Source organism: Salmo salar, chromosome 07, assembly GCF_965601325.2.
Source record: "Salmo salar chromosome 07, fSalSal1, whole genome shotgun sequence".
NCBI lineage: Eukaryota > Metazoa > Chordata > Actinopteri > Salmoniformes > Salmonidae > Salmo > Salmo salar.
In genome coordinates, this window is record NC_138297.1 from 75,675,332 (window position 1) to 75,692,500 (window position 17,169).

The window sequence follows — 17,169 nt, forward strand, 5'->3', positions numbered from 1 at the left end:
TCAGGGAAATATAGCCTAGCTAACGATAAGATAGTTATTGATCGATTCGATCGATTGATTATTATGGAACTTCAAGGCCAGTGTGAGATGGTGAGGTGAGGGATATCAGCAGGACAAAGACAAAAACAGACAGTTCAGACAGGATGACAGGAGGACAGACAGTTCATACAACCAGACAGGATGGACAGGAGGACAGTCAGTTCATACAACCAGACAGGATGACAGACAGTTCATTCAACCAGACAGGATGACAGTCAGTCAGTTCATACAACCAGACAGGATGACAGACAGTTCATTCAACCAGACAGGATGACAGTCAGTTCATACAACCAGACAGGATGACAGTCAGTTCTTTCAACCAGACAGGAGGACAGTTCATACAACCAGACAGGATGACAGTCAGTCAGTTCATACAACCAGACAGGATGACAGTCAGTTCAGACAGGATCTCAGTCAGACACATAGCAAAGAGACGTCAGACTCAGGGTAGATACTCTGAAATGTTTAATCCATTCAGTACAGGGTCGTCTCTCAGTGCAAGTGCCGAACAACAATATGAAGTCGTTGCATTGTGTTCTGGTTCTGTACGGGCCCGAGTGAAAGGAGATGGTTCCCAGTGGACCAACTGATGGAGACAGACGGCGGGAGGGGGGGGGGGGTTGAAGCATAATGTACAGAGGTCAGGGGTCGAGGACAGCTGCATGGGTCGTTCTGGGTCGTCTTGGGTCGTGTTCATTAGGTAACAAACTGAAGAAAACCATCTCGAACGAGGACGGACTTGCTGGACTTAAGTCCAATAAGAAATGCTAAAAAAAAAATATGTATATGTATGTTTTTTGTTTTTTTGTAAAACATTTTGAAACATTTTTTTTCCATAGTGTGCCTATTGAACACGCCGACTTGGTCAACAGCCAATTAGATTAGACGTCTGTGGGCCAGTCAGAGCAGAGCGGACAGACGTGTCATGTGATCGCTATGGGAACCGTGCGGAGGAGGAGCCTAGTGAACACGGAGGAATGACCAGCAATGTTGTCTTCATTTCAATCAACCACAGAAATTACTTATATATTTATATTTATATATCTAAAAGTGCATTATGGTACAAAAATATAGGTCAGCAGCACCTCAATACATTTACAAAATAAATACACTGTTCAAACAAAATAAATTACAGCACAATGTGACATTAATAATAATTGACATAGTCGTAAGACAAAACAGAACAGGACAGGACAGGATTTCACAATTATTAAATTATGTCGCTCCGCAGAGCGAGCGTCTGTAAATGTTTTTTAATTGTCTTCGTCATTATCACTAGTCTGGTGCGTTTTACAATATTTACAGAAAAATAAATATTTCCTATCGCAAGAAACCCCTGCAACAGGAATGTCTGGGTGTCCATCTGCTTGTCCTCAGGTTTCTGAAACACACAATGACAACAACAAGACAGAAAAGGACATTAGTTCGCTGTAAGACATTCACTGATATTCACTCAGCAATCTATGACCCAGACAACAACAACAACAACGACGACAACGACGACGACACAACGACGACGACGACAACGACAACAACAACAACGACAACAACAACAACAACGACGACGACAACACCAACAACGACAACGCAACAACAACAACGACAACAACAACAACAACAACACCACCAACAACGACAACAACAACAACAACAACAACGACAACAACAACAACGACACCATCGAGGTGTTTGTTTACCTTAGTCAGAGTGTGACAGTGTTCTAGTGCGGCGCCCCCCTCAGGCCGAAGAAGGGCCCTCGCCACTCCAGGCGGTACCCATTCCCAGGCTCCTCCTCTTCCTGCGCCCAGCCCAGTGAGCGCGCCCTCCTCTTCCTCTCCCCCTCCCTCCTCTCCCCCTCTCTCCTCTTCCCATTCCTCCCTTTTTTTTTCTTCCCTTCCTTGGCCTTCCGCGTCCCGTCTTTCTCTTTGTACGTTTGGGACTTGTTGGTCTCCTGCGGCAGGTTGGTTCCTTCCTCTTCCGTGTGGAAGTTGATGGGAAGGTTCTTGGTGCCCCCTGGAGGTTTGGGGTGAGGGTGCTGGGTACCTCCCGTTGTACCCAATCCCAGGCTGACCCCTACCCCGGCCACCGGTAGTCCAAGCCCCACTCCGGCTCCGCTGCTGACCACCGGGCGGACAGGAAGTTCCCTGATCTCGGCTGTATGGACCACGTCCAGCAGCTCTTGGAGCCACATGCGACGCTTGAAATCCTGCAGCGTCCGGCCCTTATCGTGCATCAGCTGGGCGTGGGTCACCGAGCGCTTCCTGGGAGAGGAGAGGAGAGGAGAGAGGAGAGAGGGGGAGAGGGAGAGAGAGAGAGAGGGGGGGGGAGGAGAGGGGGAGAGAGGGGGTAGAGAGAGGAGAGGAGAGAGGGGGAGAGAGAGAGGAGAGAGAGGGAGAGAGAGAGGAGAGGGGGAGAGAGAGGAGAGGAGAGGAGAGGAGAGAGGGGGAGGAAGAGGAAGAGGGAGAGAGAGGGGGAGAGGGAGAGAGAGAGAGAGGGGGGGAGAGGAGAGGGGGAGAGAGGGGGAGAGAGAGAGGAGAGGGAGAGGAGAGGAGGGGAGAGAGGGAGAGAGAGAGATGTGAGAGGGAGGGAGAGAGGGAGAGAGAGAGATGTGAGAGGGAGAGAGAGAGAGAGAGAGAGAGAGGAGGGAGAGAGAGAGGGGGGGAGAGGAGAGGGGGAGAGAGAGAGGAGAGGGAGAGGAGAGGAGGGGAGAGAGGGAGAGAGAGAGATGTGAGAGGGAGGGAGAGAGGGAGAGAGAGAGATGTGAGAGGGAGGGAGAGAGGGAGGGAGAGAGAGAGATGTGAGAGGGAGGGAGAGAGAGAGAGAGAGAGAGAGAGAGAGGAGAGAGAGAGAGAGATGAGAGAGAGAGGGGGGAGAGAGGGGGGAGAGAGAGAGAGAACAGGAGGAGGACAGTTCGAACTTTACATCACAGAACATTGAGAAAACACAGACATTAGACCTTAGTTTTTACAGTTTTTCTGTTTTCCCACCGTGTGCTCTCAGATTTCCAATAAATGTCTCTGACATGAGAACAACACTTTAAACAGGCAACAGATAAACTGTTCCCTGCAAACAGCATGTTAGTAGCCTGGAATTACAATTTAAAACTTTTGTGAAATGTTTAATCGCTGTAAGTGATACAACCAGCCAGAGAAAACAAATTTTTCAACATTGGCATTGTCTGTTTATTCAGTCCGCTGTGTTCAGATCTGCTGCTCTCGATAAACATCCTGAATGTCACAGCATTGTGTATTAAAAAAAAACCCTCCTCTCCTCTCCCACCACGACTAGAAATATCTTCTGTAATTCGACATGATGGTTGTCGTTGTCTTCATCTCTAAAAACAAACTTTAAAAAAAATATAAAAAAAATCTTTAAAAGTCCTCTCACTACCTCGAACATCTGACCGGGAGCGAAATCCTCTCAGTTGGATAAGCAACATGGAGGGGGGGGGGGGGGGGGGACAACTATCCAAAATGTCTTGAAACAATTACACATTTCAACACTCTGATCTTTCCAACATGCCAAAGTAAAGTATAACTCGCTGTTATTTCATCAACAACAACAAACCGTTCAAGCTTTGAGTCAAATCAGAGAATCAACGGCCCACATCTGGAGTACGGAGAGGTCTAAATGGACATGTCTCCACTAGGGGGGGTCAGTCTAATGGACATGTCTTCACTAGGGGGGGTCAGTCTAAATGGACATGTCTTCACTAGGGGGGGTCAGTCTAATGGACATGTCTCCACTAGGGGGGGTCAGTCTAAATGGACATGTCTCCACTAGGGGGGGTCAGTCTAAATGGACATGTCTCCACTAGGGGGGGTCAGTCTAAATGGACATGTCTTCACTAGGGGGGGTCAGTCTAAATGGACATGTCTCCACTAGGGGGGGTCAGTCTAAATGGACATGTCTTCACTAGGGGGGGTCAGTCTAAATGGACATGTCATCACTAGGGGGGTCAGTCTAATGGACATGTCTTCACTAGGGGGGGGTCAGTCTAAATGGACATGTCTTCACTAGGGGGGGGTCAGTCTAAATGGACATGTCTCCACTAGGGGGGGTCAGTCTAATGGACATGTCTCCACTAGGGGGGGTCAGTCTAAATGGACATGTCTTCACTAGGGGGGTCAGTCTAAATGGACATGTCTCCACTAGGGGGGGGTCAGTCTAATGGACATGTCTTCACTAGGGGGGTCAGTCTAAATGGACATGTCTCCACTAGGGGGGGTCAGTCTAAATGGACATGTCTTCACTAGGGGGGGTCAGTCTAATGGACATGTCTTCACTAGGGGGGTCAGTCTAAATGGACATGTCTCCACTAGGGGGGGTCAGTCTAAATGGACATGTCTCCACTAGGGGGGGTCAGTCTAAATGGACATGTCTTCACTAGGGGGGTCAGTCTAATGGACATGTCTTCACTAGGGGGGGGTCAGTCTAATGGACATGTCTTCACTAGGGGGGTCAGTCTAAATGGACATGTCTCCACTAGGGGGGGTCAGTCTAAATGGACATGTCTCCACTAGGGGGGGTCAGTCTAAATGGACATGTCTCCACTAGGGGGGTCAGTCTAAATGGACATGTCTTCACTAGGGGGGTCAGTCTAATCGACATGTCTTCACTAGGGGGGGTCAGTCTAATGGACATGTCTCCACTAGGGGGGGTCAGTCTAATGGACATATCTTCACTAGGGGGGTCAGTCTAATGGACATGTCTCCACTAGGGGGGTCAGTCTAAATGGACATGTCTTCACTAGGGGGGGTCAGTCTAAATGGACATGTCTTCACTAGGGGGGTCAGTCTAATCGACATGTCTTCACTAGGGGGGGGTCAGTCTAAATGGACATGTCTTCACTAGGGGGGTCAGTCTAAATGGACATGTCTCCACTAGGGGGGTCAGTCTAATGGACATGTCTCCACTAGGGGGGTCAGTCTAAATGGACATGTCTTCACTAGGGGGGGTCAGTCTAATGGACATGTCTTCACTAGGGGGGGTCAGTCTAATGGACATGTCTCCACTAGGGGGGGTCAGTCTAATGGACATGTCTTCACTAGGGGGGTCAGTCTAAATGGACATGTCTCCACTAGGGGGGGTCGGTCTAAATGGACATGTCTTCACTAGGGGGGTCAGTCTAAATGGACATGTCTCCACTAGGGGGGTCAGTCTAATGGACATGTCTCCACTAGGGGGGGTCAGTCTAAATGGACATGTCTTCACTAGGGGGGTCAGTCTAAATGGACATGTCTCCACTAGGGGGGGTCAGTCTAAATGGACATGTCTTCACTAGGGGGGTCAGTCTAAATGGACATGTCTCCACTAGGGGGGGTCAGTCTAATGGACATGTCTCCACTGGGGGGTCAGTCTAATGGACATGTCTTCACTAGGGGGGGTCGGTCTAATGGACATGTCTCCACTAGGGGGGGTCAGTCTAATGGACATGTCTCCACTAGGGGGGGTCAGTCTAATGGACATGTCTCCACTAGGGGGGGTCAGTCTAATGGACATGTCTTCACTAGGGGGGGTCAGTCTAATGGACATGTCTTCACTAGGGGGGTCAGTCTAATGGACATGTCTCCACTAGGGGGGTCAGTCTAATGGACATGTCTCTACTAGGGGGGGTCAGTCTAATGGACATGTCTCCACTAGGGGGGGTCAGTCTAATGGACATGTCTCCACTAGGGGGGGTCAGTCTAATGGACATGTCTCCACTAGGGGGGTCAGACTAAACGGACATGTCTTCACTAGGGGGGTCAGTCTAATGGACATGTCTTCACTAGGGGGGTCAGTCTAAATAACAGTAGTTATACTGACCACAACCCCTAACCCTGGAAACACAACAGTAGTTATACTGACCACAACCCCTAACCCTGGAAACACAACAGTAGTTATACTGACCACAACCCCTATCCCTGGAAACACAACAGTAGTTATAGTGACCACAACCCCTATCCCTGGAAACACAACAGTAGTTATTCTGACCACAACCCCTATCCCTGGAAACACAACAGTAGTTATACTGACCACAACCCCTATCCCTGGAAACACAACAGTAGTTATACTGACCACAACCCCTATCCCTGGAAACACAACAGTAGTTATACTGACCACAACCCCTATCCCTGGAAACACAACAGTAGTTATACTGACCACAACCCCTATCCCTGGAAACACAACAGTAGTTATCCTGACCACAACCACAACCCCTATCCCTGGAAACACAACAGTAGTTATACTGACCACAACCACAACCCCTATCCCTGGAAACACAACAGTAGTTATACTGACCACAACCCCTATCCCTGGCAACACAACAGTAGTTATACTGACCACGACCCCTATCCCTGGAAACACAACAGTAGTTATACTGACCACAACCCCTATCCCTGGAAACACAACAGTAGTTATACTGACCACAACCCCTATCCCTGGCAACACAACAGTAGTTATACTGACCACGACCCCTAACCAAGACTACAGAACAGCACAGCCTTGATCAAGACTACAGAACAGCACAGCCTTGACCCAGATTACTACCAGGTAAGGTCTCTAAATTTGTTTATGTGCTGTAGTCTGCCAGTCTGGATCAAGACTGTTTATTTTTGTTCCAGACCTCGTAGCAGGTAAGAGCTATGTATTTGTTTGCTTGCTGGTTGACAACACAACAGTTATTGTTCAATATCAGTCAACTATTATCTGTTTACCCATGATGCTGTTCTCCTTGGCCTTCAGTATGAGATGATTCATAGCAGAGAGAGAGAGAGAGAGAGAGAGAGAGAGAGGAGAGAGTGTTTCCACTTGATATGTCAGGTCAGCCTGCTAGCTGCCAAACACTAAGAGATGACTCTTCCTTTCTTTAGGAAAATCCCCTTTTTCCCCCCCAATCGGAGAGAGCAGCATCCACTAACTAATCCCTCTACTGTCACAGAGGAATCATGCTGTGTTCAAGAGCATCGGGAAACGGTGGCACTCCGAAAGAAAAGGACAACAATACGTACTTTTGTCCGCCATTTCCCTGAAGTTCTTGAACTTGGGATTTCATTTGAAGTCATTGTCGAATATGGCAGAGAACCCAGTTATTAAAATAAATTCACCGGAAGTTTGCGGTGGGTATGCTAGTTCTGAACATCACATGCTAATGTAAAAAGCTGTTTTTTGAAATAAATATGAACTTGATTGAACAAAACATGCATGTATTGTATAACATAATGTCCTAGGAGTGTCATCTGATGAAGATCATTCAAGGTTAGTGCTGCATTTAGCTGTGGTTTGGGTTTATGTGACATTATATGCTAGCTTTGAAAATGGCTGTGTGATTATTTTTGGCAGGGTACTCTCCTGACATAATCTAATGTTTTGCTTTCGCTGTAAAGCCTTTTTGAAATCGGACAATGTGGTTAGATTAACGAGAGTCTTGTCTTTAAAATGGTGTAAAATAGTCATATGTTTGAGAAATTGAAGTTATAGCATTTGTGAGGTATTTGGATTTCGCGCCACGCAAGCGTCCCACCTTGCCCGGGGAGGTTAAAGAGAGATCGCGCACCCGTTACCCAGCCTGCATCATACCGTGTGTGGATTGGTGTGGGTGTAACAGAGAGAAATACATTCTGACTGTCACCTCTAGTTAAAATCAGTGTGTTTGACAGGTTCTTAGCAGTGAAGTACATCAGGACTCACTGGAAACAAACCACTAGAGTATCTATGGTTACCAACACAGCTGGAGTATCTATGGTTTACCAACACAGCTGGAGTATCTATGGTTACCAACACAGCTGGAGTATCTATGGTTTACCAACACAGCTGGAGTATCTATGGTTACCAACACAGCTGGAGTATCTATGGTTTACTAACACAGCTGGAGAATCTATGGTTTACTAACACAGCTGGAGTATCTATGGTTACCAACACAGCTGGAGTATCTATGGTTACCAACACAGCTGGAGTATCTATGGTTACCAACACAGCTGGAGTATCTATGGTTACCAACACAGCTGGAGTATCTATGGTTACCAACACAGCTGGAGTATCTATGGTTACCAACACAGCTGGAGTATCTATGGTTACCAACACAGCTGGAGTATCTATGGTTTACTAACACAGCTGGAGAATCTATGGTTTACTAACACAGCTGGAGTATCTATGGTTACCAACACAGCTGGAGTATCTATGGTTACCAACACAGCTGGAGTATCTATGGTTACCAACACAGCTGGAGTATCTATGGTTACCAACACAGCTGGAGTATCTATGGTTACCAACACAGCTGGAGTATCTATGTTTTTTTTTTTTTTTTTTTTAAACCTTTATTTAACCAGGAAAGGCTCATTGAGATTTAAAATCTCTTTTTCAAGAGCGTCCTGGCCAAGATAGGCAGCGCCAAGTCATTACAAAAATTGGACAAACAACATGAAAAACTACAAGTAATCTAGTAAAAACCATAAAATTAACAAAGAATATAACAAAATCAAAAACAGCAAATTAAAAACATTGACAGGTCAGGGAATCAGTCTCTAGATCATTCATCAGTGATTTAAAAATACCAATCGGGACAAGTTCTTCCAGTTTAAAAGTATTTTGTAAGGCGTTCCAAGACGATGGCGCAGAGTACATAAAAGCCCTTTTACCAAATTCAGTTCGGACATTTGGAACAGTTAGCAAGATAAAGTCCCTCGAACGAAGAGAGTACCCACCACATTTCTGAACAATAAAAATGCCCAAATAAAAAGGTAGTAAACCCAAAATGGCTTTGTAAATAAAAGTATACCAGTGACTGAGCCTACGAGTGACTAGAGAAGGCCAGCCAACCCTGGTATATAAAGTGCAGTGGTGCGTAAAGGTTTTGCAGTTTAAAATAAATCTCAAAGTGCCATGGTAAAGGGTGTCAATTGATCTCAAACACTGAATGTGAGTATTTGCACGTGTGAGTAGATTGGGTGTTGAGGTCGATTGAGAGAGCGGGTTGGGGATTATTGAGCTGCCACTGACAGCCAGACGAAGAGCAAAAAGGAGCGGCTTGGACGAGACACTCCGTGGATGAAGAAGGAACTCAGGCCAGCCAGAGATCGGGTTACTTTGGTAAACGTCAGTGCAGAGTTGAAGTGCCAAGTTGAGGAAGACCCGTGATCTTTACAGCAGCAAAAATAAAATAATTTGCACTACACAACAAGGAAGTTACTCAGCCATAAATAAATAGGTTATTAGTAGGTTAAAATGTACTAGTCACAGACAAACGACTTGACATGCTACCATCTTGGGACTTGACGAACACAGCTGGAGTATCTATGGTTACCAACACAGCTGGAGTATCTATGGTTTACCAACACAGCTGGAGTATCTATGGTTACCAACACAGCTGGAGTATCTATGGTTACCAACACAGCTGGAGTATCTATGGTTACCAACACAGCTGGAGTATCTATGGTTACCAACACAGCTGGAGTATCTATGGTTTACCAACACAGCTGGAGTATCTATGGTTTACCAACACAGCTGGAGTATCTATGGGTACCAACACAGCTGGAGTATCTATGGTTTACTTAGAATAACACTGTTACCCAGGAACTAACGCTGTTACCCAGGAACTAATGCTGTTACCCAGGAACTAATGCTGTTACCCAATAACTAATGCTGTTACCCGGGAACTAATGCTGTTACCCAGGAACTAATGCTGTTACCCAGGAACTAATGCTGTTACCCAATAACTAATGCTGTTACCCGGGAACTAATGCTGTTACCCAGGAACTAATGCTGTTACCCAGGAACTAACACTGTTACCAAGGAACTAACATTGTTACCCAGGAACTAATGCTGTTACCCAGGAACTAATGCTGTTACTCAGGAACTAATGCTGTTACCCAGGAACTAATGCTGTTACTCAGGAACTAATGCTGTTACCCAGGAACTAATGCTGTTACCCAATAACTAATGCTGTTACCCGGGAACTAATGCTGTTACCCAGGAACTAATGCTGTTACCCAGGAACTAACACTGTTACCAAGGAACTAACATTGTTACCCAGGAACTAATGCTGTTACCCAGGAACTAACGCTGTTACCCAGGAACTAACACTGTTACCCAGGAACTAATGCTGTTACCCAGGAACTAATGCTGTTACCCAGGAACTAACACTGTTACCCAGGAACTAATGCTGTTACCCAGGAACTAACACTGTTACCCAGGAACTAATGCTGTTACTCAGGAACTAATGCTGTTACCCAGGAACTAATGCTGTTACTCAGGAACTAATGCTGTTACCCAGGAACTAATGCTGTTACCCAGGAACTAACACTGTTACCCAGGAACTAATGCTGTTACCCAGGAACTAATGCTGTTACCCAGGAACTAATGCTGTTACCCAGGAACTAACACTGTTACCCAGGAACTAATGCTGTTACCCAGGAACTAATGCTGTTACCCAGGAACTAATGCTGTTACCCAGGAACTAACACTGTTACCCAGGAACTAATGCTGTTACCCAGGAACTAACACTGTTACCCAGGAACTAATGCTGTTACCCAGGAACTAACGCTGTTACCCAGGAACTAACACTGTTACCCAGGAACTAACACTGTCACCCAGGAACTATTTGTTTTTAAGGAACATTTCTGTGAATCTCCAGAACAACGATATGTCCAAGCTGTGTCCTGACCACCAGGCCAGTTAGTTTTACATAACAGTAAAACCATTGAAATGGCATCCATCATCACACTAAAACTGAAAAAAACCCATAATGATAAAATAAATATTCTCAATTATTTTCCTTAGAAAAGATTAAACATTAGATCGAGGATTTAAAAAAAAAACCTGGTTACATAATTTATTAATTTCTCCGAGCTCTTCAAAAAAGCTACGGCGTAGATATTTACTTGTCCAATGCAATAATATCCTGCTTCCCATACAGAGAGATATATTTCCTGTGATTCTCAGGGAGAGTCAACGAGGGAACTCAACCAGGCATGTCTGTGAAAAACGATCTCCTCTGGGGTTTTTTTTTTGTTTGTTTTTAACCTTTAATAATAAAGCCCGAACATCAAACACTCCCCAAAAGCACAACTAGAAGAGAGGAAAGGAAGGGAAGAGAAGGGGGGAAGAAAAAAAAGGGTTTTTGGATACATCCTGATGTGGGCACGATTCCAACAAGAACAGACGTCCTTCTTGGCCTACCTGATGCTAATTGTTTCTCTGTGCCGGGGTAAAAGAGGGGGGGGGGGGATGGGGGGGGGGGAAAGGAGGCAGAGGGAAAGAGAGAAACAAATAGTACACTGTGTTTAATCCTACCCACTAGGCATGTTCATTTCTCTGCTCTGTCTGATTGAAGATCTATCCAAAACCTTGGCAGACAGTTTGCTAAAGCTTTAATTTGGCTCCTGAGGCTTGGTGGACCAGGTCCAACACTATATGTTAGGGTGAGTCCTGACTCCTAAGGCTTGGTGGCCCAGGTCCAACACTATATGTTAGGGTGAGTCCTGACTCCTAAGACTGAGTGGCCCAGGTCCAAACACTATATGTTAGGGTGAGTCCTGACTCCTAAGACTGAGTGGCCCAGGTCCAACACTATATGTTAGGGTGAGTCCTGACTCCTAAGACTGAGTGGCCCAGGTCCAAACACTATATGTTAGGGTGAGTCCTGACTCCTAAGACTGAGTGGCCCAGGTCCAACACTATATGTTAGGGTGAGTCCTGACTCCTAAGACTGAGTGGCCCAGGTCCAACACTATATGTTAGGGTGAGTCCTGACTCCTAAGACTGAGTGGCCCAGGTCCAACACTATATGTTAGGGTGAGTCCTGACTCCTAAGACTGAGTGGCCCAGGTCCAACACTATATGTTAGGGTGAGTCCTGAGGCTTGGTGGCCCAGGTCCAACACTATATGTTAGGAGTCCTAACTCCTGAGGCTTGGTGGCCCAGGTCCAACACTATCGTGAGGGTGAGTCCTCCTGAGGCTTGGTGGCCCAGGTCCAAACACTATATGTTAGGGTGAGTCCTGACTCCTAAGACTGAGCGGCTGGTTTCCAATACATTTGATTGACTCAGTGCTTGTCCTATTTCCAAGCTGTCGACACTGTGTTTGATGTTAGCTGAGATCATATGTGTTGATATGTGGTCTGGAAGGGTTAGTTTAGTGTGATGATGGAATACAGTAACTCTGTTGTTGAGGACTCATTCTCCTTCGGTTTAGTTTCCATAGACCCCTCTGGTAAACTGCTTCACACAATGATAACTTAATAAAAAAAGCTTTATGTTCTAGGACAGTGCAGGGTTATGTTAGAGAAACAGACAAAAAAAAAAAAAAAAAAAAAAAAGTTTTAAACGTTTTGCAATGTTACAAAGAAATGCGATTTTAATCGTGTTTTTTTTATTTATTTATTTTTTAAATCACAATCTTTCATTTAATTGGATGTTCCCTTACAATCCAACTCAGTTCAGATCACTGCCAGAATGTTTCGTCCAGACTGTAACTCACCAGAACCCACAGCTCTATCTCCTAACAGTATGGACCTACCAACCAGACCCCACAGCTCTATCTCCTAACAGTATGGACCTACCAGAACCCACAGCTCTATCTCCTAACAGTATGGACCTACCAACCAGACCCCACAGCTCTATCTCCTAACAGTATGGACCTACCAACCAGACCCCACAGCTCTATCTCCTAACAGTATGGACCTACCAACCAGACCCCACAGCTCTATCTCCTAACAGTATGGACCTACCAGACCCCACAGCTCTATCTCCTAACAGTATGGACCTACCAACCAGACCCCACAGCTCTATCTCCTAACACTATGGACCTACCAGACCCCACAGCTCTATCTCCTAACAGTATGGACCTACCAACCAGACTCCACAGCTCTATCTCCTAACAGTATGGACCTACCAGACCCCACAGCTCTATCACCTAACAGTATGGACCTACCAACCAGACCCCACAGCTCTATCTCCTAACAGTATGGACCTACCAACCAGACCCCATTGCTCTATCTCCTAACACTATGGACCTACCAGACCCCACAGCTCTATCTCCTAACAGTATGGACCTACCAACCAGACTCCACAGCTCTATCTCCTAACAGTATGGACCTACCAGACCCCACAGCTCTATCACCTAACAGTATGGACCTACCAGACCCCACAGCTCTATCTCCTAACAGTATGGACCTACCAGAACCCACAGCTCTATCTCCTAACAGTATGGACCTACCAACCAGACCCCACAGCTCTATCTCCTAACAGTATGGACCTACCAACCAGACCCCACAGCTCTATCTCCTAACACTATGGACCTACCAGACCCCACAGCTCTATCTCCTAACAGTATGGACCTACCAACCAGACTCCACAGCTCTATCTCCTAACAGTATGGACCTACCAGACCCCACAGCTCTATCACCTAACAGTATGGACCTACCAACCAGACCCACAGCTCTATCTCCTAACACTATGGACCTACCAGACCCCACAGCTCTATCTCCTAACAGTATGGACCTACCAACCAGACTCCACAGCTCTATCTCCTAACAGTATGGACCTACCAGACCCCACAGCTCTATCACCTAACAGTATGGACCTACCAGACCCCACAGCTCTATCTCCTAACAGTATGGACCTACCAGAACCCACAGCTCTATCTCCTAACAGTATGGACCTACCAACCAGACCCCACAGCTCTATCTCCTAACAGTATGGACCTACCAACCAGACCCCACAGCTCTATCTCCTAACAGTATGGACCTACCAGAACCCACAGCTCTATCTCCTAATAGTATGGACCTACCAACCAGACACCACAGCTCTATCTCCTAACAGTATGGACCTACCTACCAGACCCCACAGCTCTATCTCCTAACAGTATGGACCTACCTACCAGAACCCACAGCTCTATCTCCTAACAGTATGGACCTACCTACCAGAACCCACAGCTCTATCTCCTAACAGTATGGACCTACCAACCAGACCCCACAGCTCTCTCCTAACAGTATGGACGTACCTACCAGACCCCACAGCTCTATCTCCTAACAGTATGGACCTACCAGACCCCACAGCTCTATCTCCTAACAGTATGGACCTACCAACCAGACCCCACAGCTCTATCTCCTAACAGTATGGACCCTACCAGACCCCACAGCTCTATCTCCTAACAGTATGGACCTACCAACCAGACCCCACAGCTCTATCTCCTAACAGTATTGACCTACCAGACCCCACAGCTCTATCTCCTAACAGTATGGACCTACCAACCAGACCCCACAGCTCTATCTCCTAACAGTATGGACCAACCAGACCCCACAGCTCTATCTCCTAACAGTATGGACCTACCAACCAGACCCCACAGCTCTATCTCCTAACAATATGGACCTACCAGACCCCACAGCTCTATCTCCTAACAGTATGGACCTACCAGACCCCACAGCTCTATCTCCTAACAGTATGGACCTACCAACCAGACCCCACAGCTCTATCTCCTGACAGTATGGACCTACCATCCAGACCCCCCATGAACCCTCCTGAGTCCTACTCTATAGACGACCCCATGAACCCTCCTGAGTCCTACTCTATAGACGACCCCATGAACCCTCCTGAGTCCTACCCTACAGACGAGTGGACCCCCATGAACCCTCCTGAGTCCTACTCTATAGACGAGTGGACCCCATGAACCCTCCTGAGTCCTACTCTATAGACGAGTGGACCCCATGAACCCTCCTGAGTCCTACTCTATAGACGACCCCATGAACCCTCCTGAGTCCTACTCTATAGACGAGTGGACCCCCATGAACCCTCCTGAGTCCTACCCTACAGACGAGTGGACCCCATGAACCCTCCTGAGTCCTACTGTACAGACGAGTGGACCCCATGAACCCTCCTGAGTCCTACTCCATAGACGAGTGGACCCCATGAACACTCCAGAGTCCTACTCTATAGACGACCCCATGAACCCTCCTGAGTCCTACCCTACAGACGAGTGGACCCCATGAACCCTCCTGAGTCCTACCCTACAGACGAGTGAACCCCATGAACCCTCCTGAGTCCTACCCTACAGACGAGTGGACCCCATGAACCCTCCTGAGTCCTACCCTACAGACGAGTGGACCCCATGAATCCTCCTGAGTCCTACTCTATAGACGACCCCATGAACCCTCCTGAGTCCTACCCTACAGACGAGTGGACCCCCATGAACCCTCCTGAGTCCTACCCTACAGACGAGTGGACCCCCATGAACCCTCCTGAGACGACCCCATGAACCCTCCTGAGTCCTACCCTACAGACGAGTGGACCCCATGAACCCTCCTGAGTCCTACCCTACAGACGAGTGGACCCCATGAACCCTCCTGAGTCCTACCCTACAGACGAGTGGACCCCATGAACCCTCCTGAGTCCTACTCTATAGACGAGTGGACCCCCATGAACCCTCCTGAGTCCTACTCTATAGACGACCCCATGAACCCTCCTGAGTCCTACCCTACAGACGAGTGGACCCCCATGAACCCTCCTGAGTCCTACCCTACAGACGAGTGGACCCCCATGAACCCTCCTGAGACGACCCCATGAACCCTCCTGAGTCCTACCCTACAGACGAGTGGACCCCATGAACCCTCCTGAGTCCTATTCTACAGACGAGTGGACCCCATGAACCCTCCTGAGTCCTACTCCATAGACGAGTGAACCCCCATGAACCCTCCTGAGTCCTACTCTATAGACGACCCCATGAACCCTCCTGAGTCCTACCCTACAGACGAGTGGACCCCATGAACCCTCCTGAGTCCTATTCTACAGACGAGTGGACCCCATGAACCCTCCTGAGGTCCTACTCTAGAGACGACCCCATGAACCCTCCTGAGTCCTACCCTACAGACGAGTGGACCCCATGAACCCTCCTGAGTCCTACTCTATAGACGAGTGGACCCCCATGAACCCTCCTGAGTCCTACTCTATAGACGACCCCATGAACCCTCCTGAGTCCTACCCTACAGACGAGTGGACCCCCATGAACCCTCCTGAGACGACCCCATGAACCCTCCTGAGTCCTACCCTACAGACGAGTGGACCCCATGAACCCTCCTGAGTCCTACCCTACAGACGAGTGGACCCCATGAACCCTCCTGAGTCCTATTCTACAGACGAGTGGACCCCATGAACCCTCCTGAGTCCTACTCTATAGACGAGTGACCCCATGAACCCTCCTGAGTCCTACTCCATAGACGAGTGAACCCCCATGAACCCTCCTGAGTCCTACTCTATAGACGACCCCATGAACCCTCCTGAGTCCTACCCTACAGACGAGTGGACCCCATGAACCCTCCTGAGTCCTACCCTACAGACGAGTGGACCCCATGAACCCTCCTGAGTCCTACCCTACAGACGAGTGGACCCCCATGAACCCTCCTGAGTCCTACCCTACAGACGAGTGGACCCCCATGAACCCTCCTGAGTCCTACCCTACAGACGAGTGGACCCCATGAACCCTCCTGAGTCCTACCCTACAGACGAGTGAACCCCCATGAACCCTCCTGAGTCCTACCCTACAGACGAGTGGACCCCATGAAACCTCCTGAGTCCTACCCTACAGACGAGTGGACCCCATGAAACCTCCTGAGTCCTACCCTATAGACGAGTGGACCCCATGAACCCTCCTGAGTCCTATTCTACAGACGAGTGGACCCCCATGAACCCTCCTGAGTACTACCCTACAGACGAGTGAACCCCCATGAACCCTCCTGAGTCCTACCCTACAGACGAGTGGACCCCATGAACCCTCCTGAGTCCTACCCTACAGACGAGTGGACCCCATGAACCCTCCTGAGTCCTATTCTACAGACGAGTGGACCCCATGAACCCTCCTGAGTCCTACTCTATAGACGACCCCATGAACCCTCCTGAGTCCTACCCTACAGACGAGTGGACCCCATGAACCCTCCTGAGTCCTACCCTACAGACGAGTGGACCCCCATGAACCCTCCTGAGTCCTACCCTACAGACGAGTGAACCCCCATGAACCCTCTACTCTCTCTCTTTCTCATCGTCTGTTAGTCGCCACGTTCAAAGCTCCTCCTGGGATTACCCAGCACCACCTGGTTCTAATCTCCTCTCAGGCGCCCTGTTCCCCAGGAACCAGGAACAAGCCTGTCAACACTGCAGCCA

At 48.0% G+C, this 17,169-nt stretch overlaps 1 protein-coding gene across 1 annotated transcript in view; it reads right to left on the reverse strand.

Moving 5' to 3' along the window:
- Positions 1 to 487: 487 nt before the first annotated feature.
- Positions 488 to 17,169, reverse strand: part of pthlha (parathyroid hormone-like hormone a) — a 22,370-nt gene continuing 5,688 nt past the window's right edge. Inside the window, exons 4-5 of the mRNA XM_082978100.1 lie at positions 1,737 to 2,300; positions 488 to 1,420 (exon numbers count right to left, since the gene is read on the reverse strand). Of these exons, the coding sequence (XP_082834226.1) occupies positions 1,760 to 2,300 (541 nt within the window). The 3' untranslated portion in view covers positions 488 to 1,420; positions 1,737 to 1,759. The remainder of the gene's footprint in view (positions 1,421 to 1,736; positions 2,301 to 17,169) is intronic.